The sequence below is a fragment of the Pangasianodon hypophthalmus genome, chromosome 16 (genome assembly GCF_027358585.1).
Source record: "Pangasianodon hypophthalmus isolate fPanHyp1 chromosome 16, fPanHyp1.pri, whole genome shotgun sequence".
In the NCBI taxonomy this organism is placed as follows: Eukaryota; Metazoa; Chordata; class Actinopteri; order Siluriformes; family Pangasiidae; genus Pangasianodon; species Pangasianodon hypophthalmus.
In genome coordinates, this window is record NC_069725.1 from 16,805,892 (window position 1) to 16,818,248 (window position 12,357).

Below are 12,357 nucleotides of genomic sequence, written 5' to 3' on the forward strand. Positions count from 1 at the left end.
ATTGTCCCATTACTTTTGAGCCTGTGAAAATGGAGGAACTCTGTAAAAAATGGCTGTAATTCCTAAACGGTTAATGCAATATTTTTGTTAAACCCCTTGAATTAAAGCTGAAAGTCTACGCTTCAGTCACATCTTGACTGCTTCATTTCAAATCCACTGTGGTGGTGTACAGAGGCAAAATTACCAAAACTGTCACTGTCCCAATATTTATGGACCTGACTGTATATGTGTATGTATACATATATATATACACATACACACACACACACACACACACACACACACACACACACACACACATACATACACACACACAAAGTTTGGTTCACTTTTACATAAATATGTGCACACCCACAAATTTTATAAATACACCATCATGGTGTCATTTGGGATGTAGCCTCCACCTTGGTGGGGCACAAGTTAAGTGTGAGAGTCACTGCACTATGGTCAGAGGAAACAGATCACAGGAAATCAGAGAGTAGTCGATCCTCCAGTATGATTTTGTGGCAGGTGAGCAGCAGGAAGAAGCCTTTATACCTTGACACATCCTCCCCCAAGGGTCACATTGATTCAGATCTTTCATAAAGTCATGTAGCCTTTTCCTACCGTGTGCCTGTGTATTATCTATATCTGTCAATTTGTCTAATGAAGGATTGAGCATGCAGTTAAAGTCTCCGCCTATGAGTAGTTTGCCTATATGAGAAGGTGCAAATAAAAATAAACTGTCAAAAAATGCGGTCTGCACTCACTGATGAGATCTCTGTACTCATTAGTTAGCCTTGTACAATGATAAAGCTTTCTAGTTTACTTGGTGTGACCTTAGAGTGTCACTCTAATTAGAAGAGACTTACGTATTAATATAAGCACCTCATGGGCGCAGGAGGAGTACAAAGCTTCGAAAACCTATAACCATAATCATTTTACATTTAAGGAACAGCTCACCATCAAAAACACTTTGTCATATCACAAACCAAACTATTCAATCACATCTTTACTGCAATCAGATACAGTCATTTAGAACACCAGCATTTGGCCACCTGCTCTTGTTACGGAACAATCTCATTGCTTGCCTTTAGCTTGAGTCCATGTTCTCTATGAACGACCGAACCTCAGCAGGGGTGTTAAACACCTGTGGTTGACCTCTGTGAAAGGTGCAGAGCTTGGCTGGGTGCACAGCCCTGTAGTCAATCACCAGCTTGCACAGAAGCTTTTTCACTCGAACATAACATTTCCTTTATCATCTCACCTCCACCTCTCAAGTGACCAAATGGTAGCTTGGAGCTTGTCCACATTGTACTCTGTGACTCTTTTCATTGATATCTTTTCTCATGTCTTGAACAGCCACTAGGACTCTCAAATTTGGAGCTAAAAATTTCCTCATGTCCTTCATTACTTTGAGCCCCAATCCTTCATTTGCTGATTTTGCTTGAGATGCGCAAGCTTTGGCAAGGTTATCATCTTTCACCGGCATTTCTTCAGATCGGTCCTATTTCTTTTTTAATTACCTATCCATTATAATGCTGAACCTTGTTAAGAAGTGTTCAACTCAACATTACACTGTTTTAGGTGGTGAAAAACATGCCGGAGACATGGAATCTAACATCTCATTTCACTACCATCTTGCCCAAAACACATAATGCTGCACTACAGTGCCACCATGAGGTCAAGTGAGCCCATCTCACAGACGAAGTGAATAGCAGGAGAACTATATCCGTGATCAAGTTTTGTGTCTCTATTACCTACAGCTGATGAATAATAAAATAGAAATGAATAACAGAATAATATAAAAATCTCAACACTTTGTGCTCAGACCCCTAAAAATTGCAATAACTCACAGTCTTCATCCTCTCCATTCTTTTCCTCATCTTCCTCCTCTCCTTCATCTGGATTGAAAGACAAACTGGCAATTTTTCTCTTCTGTTCCTCTTTTCTCTTTTTCTCTTTCTGCTTCTCTAATTTTCTAAAACAGAACAATACATTAAAAGTCAAATTAGAATGACTTGAAAATTAAAGCAAATTCAGTAAATTGATCTGGGGTGTCTGCAAAGATTATAAATAAATAGCAGTGAATGGCTCACAGCTGTAGCTCTTTAGACTGCTCCTTCTTGGCCAGCTGCTTTTCTCGCTCCTTTACAAGGGCTTCTTGCTTTGCTTTCATGTCATTCAAAGTGACCAGCCCTGGAAAAAAAAAAAAAAAAACAATCAACAGCCTCAAAAGAATCTCAAGCAGGGAACTATTGTGGCATTTTCATGGACAGTTTCCTACTGTTCCTCCATTATTATACATTTAATGTCTTGCTTGGAAAGAATAAAAGAATGTTGTCTCATCTTACACTGATTATCTCTCTGTATCAGCTCTGTATCTCTCTCATATGTGTGTGTGTGTGTGTGTGTGTGTGTGTGTATATATACATACATATATATATATATATATATATATATATATATATATATATATATATATATATATATATATATATATATATATATATATACACACACACACATACATACACATATATATATATATATACATACACACACACACATAATATATATATTATATATATATATATATATATATATATATATATATATATATATATATATATATATATATATATGTAAAAACACAGTGCCACAGCAGAGCAGCTTTCATAAAATTTGCAGAACATTTAGCACTGTGCTTTCAAACACTATCTTACACGATTAGATGCCTGACACAAACATTAATTTTTGCAAGTGGTCCATGTACATATGACGTCTTTGCAATGTACATACAGATCTCTGAGACATCAAAAGGTATGTCTCTCAAAAAATTGCCAGACAAAGATTGCTTTCATATATACAGAGCCAGTAAGCCATTTGCAGCAACATAACCTGAAAGATTAAAATGTATATTAGGAACATAAAGAAAAATGTAGTTAGATTAAAAAATAGGTAGCTATTAGCTTCACTGGTAATACTAGTGGCCCTGACTCTATTCATATATATCTCTGTAAAATCAACATTTGTGCAACACTGACAGCTTTACATATAAGAAGTAAATCCTGCAAAAATCAAAATTTCAATTTTTATAAATTTTTTAATGTTTCATCTGATTTAAAATGTGGGGGATAACAAAGTATTTTTTATTCATTAAAAAATAAGAAGATAATACCCTTAAACTATTAATAAGTATTTAGACTCTTTCCTACAACAATTAAAATAATCTGAATTGCTGAGGGTCTAAATGCTTTTTGTAAATCTTTCTAATATTAATATAAAATAAAGAAAACACTACACAGTTATTATTTAAAATGGATGATTTAAATCTCTGAAGCTTGCTTACCCACAGTACTTGATTTAAGCTCTTGCTCAACAGCATCATAATGAGCAGAGAACTTTTTATCAATGTTGGATTTCACAATGTTGTCCTGAAAGACAAAAAAAGTTATTACTTATACACTGATATCAAGATGCGTGTATATTTAATAGGTTGTTTCATAGATTTAATCAGCTGCAGAAACATGAAACTTTTTTCTGATAGTATCGCCTCTGGGCCTGAGGGGGTGAAAGAGAAGGGGCAATGGCCTGGTATACGTAACACGTGTCGTGTACACATTATGTCATTACAGTGGAAAAATATTGCTGGTTACAAGATGGCTGTAATCGCCAGCTTTAACATTTAGTCCGTGTTTATTTTGTTTTTTGCTTAATCACTCGTTAACAAGGTAAGGAATACTGAAAAACTGAAGTCAGAATTGTATGTAAATGTAATGAGTTATTAGCTGTAACTAAGCTCGTTATAAAATTTAAATAAAATTATATAAACTACACCTGCATGTGGTCTGTGGTGAACAGCAGCAACGATACTTACTGAATTCTTGTATAGTGAAGTAAACATGCTGTTTCAGTTTCTTATTTTAAGACTCCGTTCATGTTTCTGTTTGGCAAACATGGACAAGAGGAGCTAAGAAGTGAAGATGTTTTGTTACTCTGCTCTGAAGTCAGACAGCAGGTTTAAGGTTTATATAGTATACAAAATAGACTAAAAGGAAACATCATGACTAACTCTGGATGGCCTTTCTGTTTCATCATGTGCAGCAGTAAAAGACCTTGGTGTGATTATCGACTCTAGTCTTTCATTTGAAGCTCATATAGCTAATATCACTAGGATCGCTTTCTTTCATCTCAGAAATATTGCTAAAATAAGAAATATATTGTCACTACATGATGCAGAAAAATTAGTTCATGCATTTGTTACCTCTAGGTTGGAATACTGTAATGCCTTACTGTCTGGATGTTCCAGTAGATGCATAAACAGGCTCTACTTAGTCCAGAATGCAGCAGCGAGAGTCCTTACTAGAACCAGAAGATATGACCACATCACCCCTATCTTATCCACACTGCGATGGCTCCCAATCAAATTTCGTGCTGATTATAAAATACTACTATTGACCTATAAAGCACTAAATGGTCTCGCGCCACAGTACCTGAGTGAACTTTTGGTCTTTTATGATCCGCCATGTCTACTTGGATCAAAAGGTGCAGGGGAATAGTGAACTCGAATAGTGAGGGCTACAGCTGGGGGTAGAGCTTTCTCTTACAAAGCCCCACAGCTATGGAACAGCCTTCCACTTAATGTTCTGGGCTCAGACACAGTGTTTAAGTCTAGGCTGAAAACATATTTGTTTAGTCAAGCCTTTTGTAAATAGTTTTTTCTTAGGTACAGGGGAAGGTCTGGAGGGTTCACGGGCATAGAGTGTTGTGGTGAACTGGGATGTTTGGATGCTGTCGCGTCGCGTCGCGCCTTCATGCTCCCCAGACCTGCCTTGACCCATCCTGATGTCCTACTTCTGGTTGGAGTTCTCAGCGGTTGAGTTTGCTTGCTGCTGCTGGGGGTGGCCCCGTATGGACGGCCTGAAGAACCTCTTGGATTGCTGGTGATGGTGCCACCTGGGGGCTGTGGAAATGGCTTGGGGATCACATATGGGGAGCTGTACTGTATTGGCTTGGGACTGCGATTGCTGTGGTGGCTTTGGGGCTGCAGTTGCCACGAGCACCTTCGTGCTCAGGACTCCATCAGTGGACAGACTTTAACCAACCGGACTTCTTGCGAAAACTGTGATGAATTTACTGGTTGCATATTTGCACTATTTGTCCATATAGTACACATATTTGCACTATTTGTCTGTCTGTGGGTGAAAAACAAGCCATTTTGAAGCTTAGAAAAGAAGGAAACTCGATCAGAGCCATTCCACAAGCATTGGGCATAGCCAATACAACAATTTGGAATGTCCTGAAAAAGAAAGAAACCACTGGTGTGCTAACAACCAGACATCAAACAGGTCTGCCAAAAATAAAAAAAAAAAACAACAGCAGTGGATGACAAACACTGAGAGCTGTGAAGAAAAATCCAATAACAACAGTCACTGACATCAAAAACCTCCACAGGGCAGAGGTGAAGGTATCACAATCCACCATTCGAAGAAGACTTATATAGAGGTCATACCACAAGATGAAAACCACTCATCAGCAGTAAGTCTTTTTTTTTTTTTTTTTTTTTTTTGGAAAGTGGAGTGCCCTGTAGCCTACCAGCCTGCCCACCTGCCCTTCTCCCTAGCCCACATTTCAATTCAATACAATTCAGTTTTATTTACAGTGGCTTGCAAAAGTATTCAACCCATCTGGATTTTTCTGAATAAGAAAATGATAAATACACATATTCTTCCTGTCAGTATTTTTATTGCAAACTTACGTTCTCTTACAATGAACTTTCAAAGTCAAAATTAATTATTGGTCAGCAAGTATTTCAAAGAAAATCATAAACTCAAAAATGCGGGTTGCATAAGTATTCAAACCCCCAGGTTCTGGAATCTCAAGATGAAACATTGTCTTTACAGGGACACAACTGACTTATAATTGGCCTTCACCTGAGAAATATTAAAACATTTCCAATCTTCTGAACAAAAACCACCGCACTGAACAGTTATTGAAGAGACTGTCAATCTGAAGGAAAAGAGTGAAAATGAAGACTAAGTAGCATTCTAAGGAAGTTAAAGAAGGAACTAAAGGCAATAGAATTTCATTACATTAATCAATAGTGAGGATCAGTAGTGAGGAAGTGGATGCCACATCACACTACCCAAGCATGACCTAGACAAGGCCCTCCCTCAAAACTTAAACAAGACAGAAACAGGTGAGGGAAGCCACAGTGAAGGCTCTAGGTTACTGATCAGAAGGTCGGGGGTTCAAGCCCCAGCACCACCAAGCAAGGCCCTTAAGCAAGGTACTTAACCATCAGTGCTCCAGGGGCGCTGTGTCATGGCTGACCCTGCGCTCTGACCCCAACTTCCTTACAAGCTGGGATATGCAAAGAAATTAATTTCACTATGCTATGATCCTAACATGCTCTAATGTATGTGTGACAAATAACAGCCTCTCCTTCTTCATGCTATGGGGATGCTTTTCATCCTCTGATTCTGGGCTTCTTGTGAAAATTGAAGGGAGAAAGGATGGAGCAAAATACATTACAAGAGAATCTGCTTTTAAAAAAAATAATAAAAAATTGGGTGAAACTTCATCTTTCAGCAGGACAGTGGCACAAACACAAGGCCAAAGCAATCCAGGAGTGAACAAAATCATGAATGTTCTACACAGGCCAAGTCAAAGTCCAGACCCAAATCCCACTGAGAATCTGTGGCACTCTTGGAAAATTGCAGTCAACAAAAACATCCAAGCAACCTGAAGAAAAATCAAGCTCTATCAAGTGCTAGTCTGAACGGCTTGAATACCTATGCAGGCACTATTTTACAGTTTTTAATTTGTGTTTAAAGATCTGAAGACAAATGAGTTTTGACTGAAAAATTTTCTTAAAGAGCATTAGTTTGCAGTAAAAATACTGGTTGGAACAATCTGTGTGTCATTTGTACTAAATGTGTTGAAAAAAACTACAGTACAAGCAACATATTTACAGTACGAGCAACATTACACTACGAATCATTTTTATTTGATTCGTATTTGTTTTCTTGCAAAGTTTTGTCAAAACGTTAGATAAATCTGTTTTGGGATCTAGGTTCATTGGTGTGAAAACCCTGTACAGCATAGATAGTTGGGTATCTAACTCATTGTTACTTCTAGGTTTTATGAAAAGGTGCTCAAGTCTCATTTTGCATATCCTCCTATTTTTCTTTTTGTAGACATTAACACTTGTAAATATATTGATTTTCTTCTTTGTATGTTCATGTCACAAAGAATAGGAAGTTAATAAAGAATAACATTAATAGGAATGCTCCAGGTAGTCAATTTTTATAAGGCGAACTAAATTCTCTGTATCAGGTTTTCTGTATTATTTAGAATAATACATTTACACTATGAGGAAATAAACCTCAGATTGATTTAAACAAGAAAAAAAAGAACCTTTTTCCTAGACCAGTGCATGTAAAACCTAAAGGTGCAAATAGTCAATTAATGCTTACTTTTACATATCTTCCAGGTTATTTGTACAACATGATAAACAATGGTTTAAGTCGAGGCCTAAGCAAAAATGTATAAAGTCTCTGAGAAAACTCATTTGGAAAAGGGGACTTCAGGCCCAGAATGCTTGTGTTTGGATGCACCTACTGCCAGTCATCTTATGTGTCAGACACAGATACTGTCAGACACTCTACGGACCTCTACGTAGATCCTGGGGGTGGAGCATCGTGAACATGGGAATCATTCAAATGTTGAACCCGTCTAACCGTTAGAGACTTCTTACGTTAACAGAAACATGCGTCTTATGTGGCAATATCTGGGATATTTCCCAGCCTCAGGTACTAGGGATTGACTTATACAGATTCCAAGAACAAGTATTTAGATCATGCTTTATATCTCATCTTTGGGCATGGTAAATTTCACATTCACAATACAAGGTCTTTGAAATTTAGATTTAACTCCATTTTACTGCACACTTCAAAAAATCTCTAGCAATAAGAAGGCCACAAGAGCACCACGAATTATAAAATTTGTAATAATATTATTAAATTCTTTTTTTGTTGTTTCTTCCTCCCAAATGACACAACAGAATTGTCGGGGGATCGTGAGGTGAAACTGGCTGTTCTTTCTGGGTAGGAGGCGCAAACTCTCTCGTCCCTGTCAATCACAGTAACTAGCAGTAATGAATGGGAAGTCATTTAATCTGAGAATGAAGGAGTAGAGGCATCACAGAGAAAGGAGACCTGCCTAGGTTAGCTATAAAGAGGGAAATGTTAGACCGTCTGCAGGTAGACTGTAAAAAACAAAAGTCGTCATTTGCTGAACATAAAGGTAAACCAAAATAATTAAAATAAAAAAATAAAAAATAAGAGTCCACACTGCAGAACTGTAGCAGCCAAATGGACAGATTTTCCTCCCTCCTCTTCATTATACTGTGTACACCGGTGCTCAGTGTGGTGGTGCTGGAGGTGCTGTTGCCAAACCTAATGAACTGTGGTCTCCCGGTCAAAAAGACCAGGATCCAGCCACGGAGAGAGGTGCTCAGATCCAGCAGACTCAGCTTTTCTATTTCTTGTGGTGGGATGATTATGTTGAATGCTGAACTGAAGTCTATAAACAGCATTCCTACAGAATTGTCCTTTTTGATCAGATGGATAAGAGTAAGGTGGATGCTAGCAGATATGGCCTCCTCTGTTGAACGGTTAGGATGGTAGGCATACTGGAATGGGTCAAGTGTGGTGGGAAAGCTGCTCCTTATATGTTTCATGACCAGCCGCTCGAAGCACTTCATGATGTTAGGTGCGAATACAACGGGCCACCAGCACACAGGGATGATGGCGGTCATCTTGAAGCACAAAGCACACATCTTGTGACGCAGCATAAAGTTGGCTTCACATGTCTTGGAAGCACATGTATTAGGATAGACATACTGCATTTGAGGCAAAGTTGCCTGATTGAGTTTGGTACAAGGTCATATCTTTTGCTCACTAATGTTTTTACTGTTGGACTGATTGGAGATGGACTGTCAGAATGATTGGACTGACTGGGGTGTAGGGGTCTGGTATTAGTTATGTATCAGTTATTCGTTCAGGTACACGCTGAAAGAATGATTTTTGATGTTTCAAACCTATTTTAAAATAGTATAAACAATAAAATATAATGTGGGCTTGTTTGTAACACCTATGGGCTTAAATGGTGCATTGTGTACCATTTAAGCCCATGTTAGACATATTTCACAGGATTTCTATATTTTAAATTTAAATGAATTAACAGTATATATCCCACAAAAATGAAACCAATATATGCTAAAAATATCTGAAAACAGATTTTGGTGGGTACACTTACCAAATAAACAAACAAACAAAAAAATTATGTATAAAAAGAGCTGACTGCCTTTAAATTAAATTTGTATTGAACCAGACTAGACTAATAAAATATACATATATAAATTATTTACATAAATAGAACATAAGTATAATAAATTATTGGTATCACAAATATTTGAGGGAAAATCAATATGTAAGTACATATAAAAGCAGTTAAACTGATATGTATAAACAGAAGATTATAGATTACATTTCTGTTAAAAACAAATTATAAATGTGTGTTTTTTAGATTAACTCTTCTGAAGAGACTGCATGAGGGGCTCTCTCAATCCACCAGTATGGTCTACTGCATTGCAGAGGTATAGCTGATCTTCTCATTACCTCTAAAAATTATAACATACTGTGAGAATGCAGTCAAGTAATAATTATATCTAAAGTTAATTAATAATTTAATATGTATAGAATAAAAATGACAGTGTCTGAATACAGATTATCTGAATCACATGGTGTAGGGATTGTTCCTTACATTTTACAGACTAACCTACTCTGGTCAAGTACTGCTAAGATCAAACAGTTTTATCTTATACTTGCATGTACTTCATCACCATCATTCATTTGCTATCTAGGATGGACTGGTGCAAAAAATAAAATTCAAATGGGCAGGAACATGCTACTTTAAGCAGCTTTGTACTTTAAATGTTTGATTGCTTTGTCATTTTATAATTGCCAGCGTGTGACACTGTAAGGGATGAGGGCGCTCATAACTGGTAATAGTAGTTTAGCACAGTGCTAACTCTCTACACTAACAACTCGCTATACTAACAACACCACAGTGACAGTTCTGAGTACAGCCAAATTAATATTAGAACAGTTTCAAACTACAAACATACAGAACATGGTACACCCCTGGAAACTTCAAGATATCCTTTTTGTTAACATATCTAATGAACAGAACCAGCTGCACCCAGGCACCATTATATCCCATCTTATTCAGACTTGGTGATTAGTTGAAAAACACTTTAAAATATCCTGTGAGTTTAACACACTATCACCTATATTCAACAATAGGGGAATACTAATTGGAAGGAGACCCATTACTACAATTCACTAGGGTAATACAGATGTTCACTACCCGAAGGACATCTATGACGACAAAGGTCTACACACTTTAACAAAATTGGGAATCTCTCTGATCTTCCGTGCTCCTCCTTTTTCTTTTATTTGCAGCTTAGGGCAACTCTCAGAGCATGTGGTGTACCACTGCAATACCCACTACCTGTTCATTCTATCTGTAAACTATTCACTGCACAGAACAAAAATAAGGGCACAGTATCAGTTTTTACTAAAAGCCTCTTATCTGGACCACATATGGTGGCAAGACTGTCCCAACTTAGACCCTGATTTAGATTGGGATTTAAATTTGTGTGTTCTGGCATTCAAGATGCATCTCGCAACCCTGATCACCTGCTGATTCATTATAATTATTTGCACAGAACATTCTTAACTCCCCTTAAATTCCAGCGCATGAATATTATAATGTCAACACTATAAATAGTGAACCTGTGTGCAGTTTATGACCACTGAAGGTCTCTGGAACTTTTATCAATATGTTCTGGGAGTGGCCACAAGTTACTGAGTTCTGGGGATGGTGCATGCAACCATATTGGCCTGATCCTAAATGATTTTCCACGTTTAACATTTCTAATCTCAAAAAAAAAAAAAAAAAAAAAAAGAAGAATTCTTGCCAGGCTCACCGCTGCCAAGAAAATGACTGCAGTCAGCTGGAAACAACCTCACTCTCAGATGTAATCTGCATGGAACTCTCAACAGCCCAAATGAATGGTGCTAATGTGGTTAACATTAATCACTGTTGTAAAGCAAACGATGTCCTGTTGCATTACCTAATGTGCAAGTTTAAAAAGTTTGGGTACCCCAGTTTAAAACATTGACAAAAGAATATAACATACTGGAAAACGTAAAGATCTGTCTGCTGTTTTGCATGAAAACGTAAAAGTTGCCGTATTAGAGAAACATTTGATAAGTGGTAATGTAGAAAGTAATCTTGTTATTCCCAATTTAATCTATTGAGCCACGTTTCTGGGAAAAAAAACGCTAAAATGGCATACAAATTAAATTCATAAACACACAACAATGTTCTATATTAAAGTACAATGAACTGCCATTTTACTGGGTAAACTTACTGATTGTAGCTCATTTATTGCTCTGTCCAATTTTTCAGCCATTTCTACCCCACTAAATAAAGTTTTCTGTCAAGTTTTACAATAGAATATTGCTTTAAAATGTTTTTAAAAAATAGAGTTGAACAGCTGCAGCTGTTTTGAGCTAACAGAGGATCAAAACTCGATAAATTAGAACCATATATTTAAAGCGTCTCACTTGCCTCTGCTATTTTTTGTTTTAACTGCTCCAGTTGCTCCCTCTCTCTTTCGCGTTTTTTCATCAACTGCATGGCTCTTCCCGCCTCGCTGGCCGCTCCTTTGTACTGCGCCATTGTCACTTTACACTGACTGATATGTTTTTTTTAACTGTAAATTGTGAACTGTCAAATTCCGTAAAAAAATAAATGTACACTTTCGATAAACAACCTCGGTGAAGCCGAAGAAACTATTCCTGCTTCTTCTTCTTCTTCTTCTTCTTGAATTTAATGGGTGCTGGCCAACACTGGTAAATTTCTGCCATCTGCTGGTACGGAGTCCGGGCTGAAGCCAGGACTTCTGGGTAATTGGCAGTTCAAGAGCGAAGCGCTGAAACTTTATTGTTTTTGTAGGGATTATTATTATTATTATTATTATTATTATTATTATTAGTGGTTCAAACGCGAAGTACTGATACCCTATTGTTTTTGTAGGGACTTTAACGAGTTCAAGCTTAGTGTTTTTATTAGGGGCCAGGCACCGCAGCGTGTAGGTACCTACTGTAAACGTTAGTGTTCTTCTTCTTCTTCTTCTTCCGCTATTGAGTCTATGGCAGCCAATAGAACCATGCATAGGAAAGTTATGAAATTTGGCACACAGATAGGAGACAGTCTGAAATGTTACCATAGCAAATTTGA

The 12,357-nt window shown here is 37.3% G+C and overlaps 1 protein-coding gene across 4 annotated transcripts in view; it reads right to left on the bottom strand.

Moving 5' to 3' along the window:
- The window catches only part of fam50a (family with sequence similarity 50 member A), a 48,153-nt gene extending 36,153 nt beyond the window's left edge, over positions 1-12,000 (bottom strand). Inside the window, exons 1-4 of one of the 4 annotated variants that reach the window (XR_008304097.1) lie at positions 11,686-12,000; positions 3,332-3,416; positions 2,079-2,178; positions 1,836-1,960 (exon numbers count right to left, since the gene is read on the bottom strand). Coding sequence is in view for 3 of the 4 variants with exons in the window: in XM_053240474.1 (XP_053096449.1) it covers positions 1,836-1,960; positions 2,079-2,178; positions 3,332-3,416; positions 11,686-11,796 (421 nt within the window). In the remaining variant the exon portion in view is untranslated. The remainder of the gene's footprint in view (positions 1-1,835; positions 1,961-2,078; positions 2,179-3,331; positions 3,417-11,685) is intronic. The other 3 variants (XM_053240474.1, XM_053240473.1, XM_026920437.3) reach the window with 3 other exon arrangements.
- Positions 12,001-12,357: the final 357 nt, after the last annotated feature.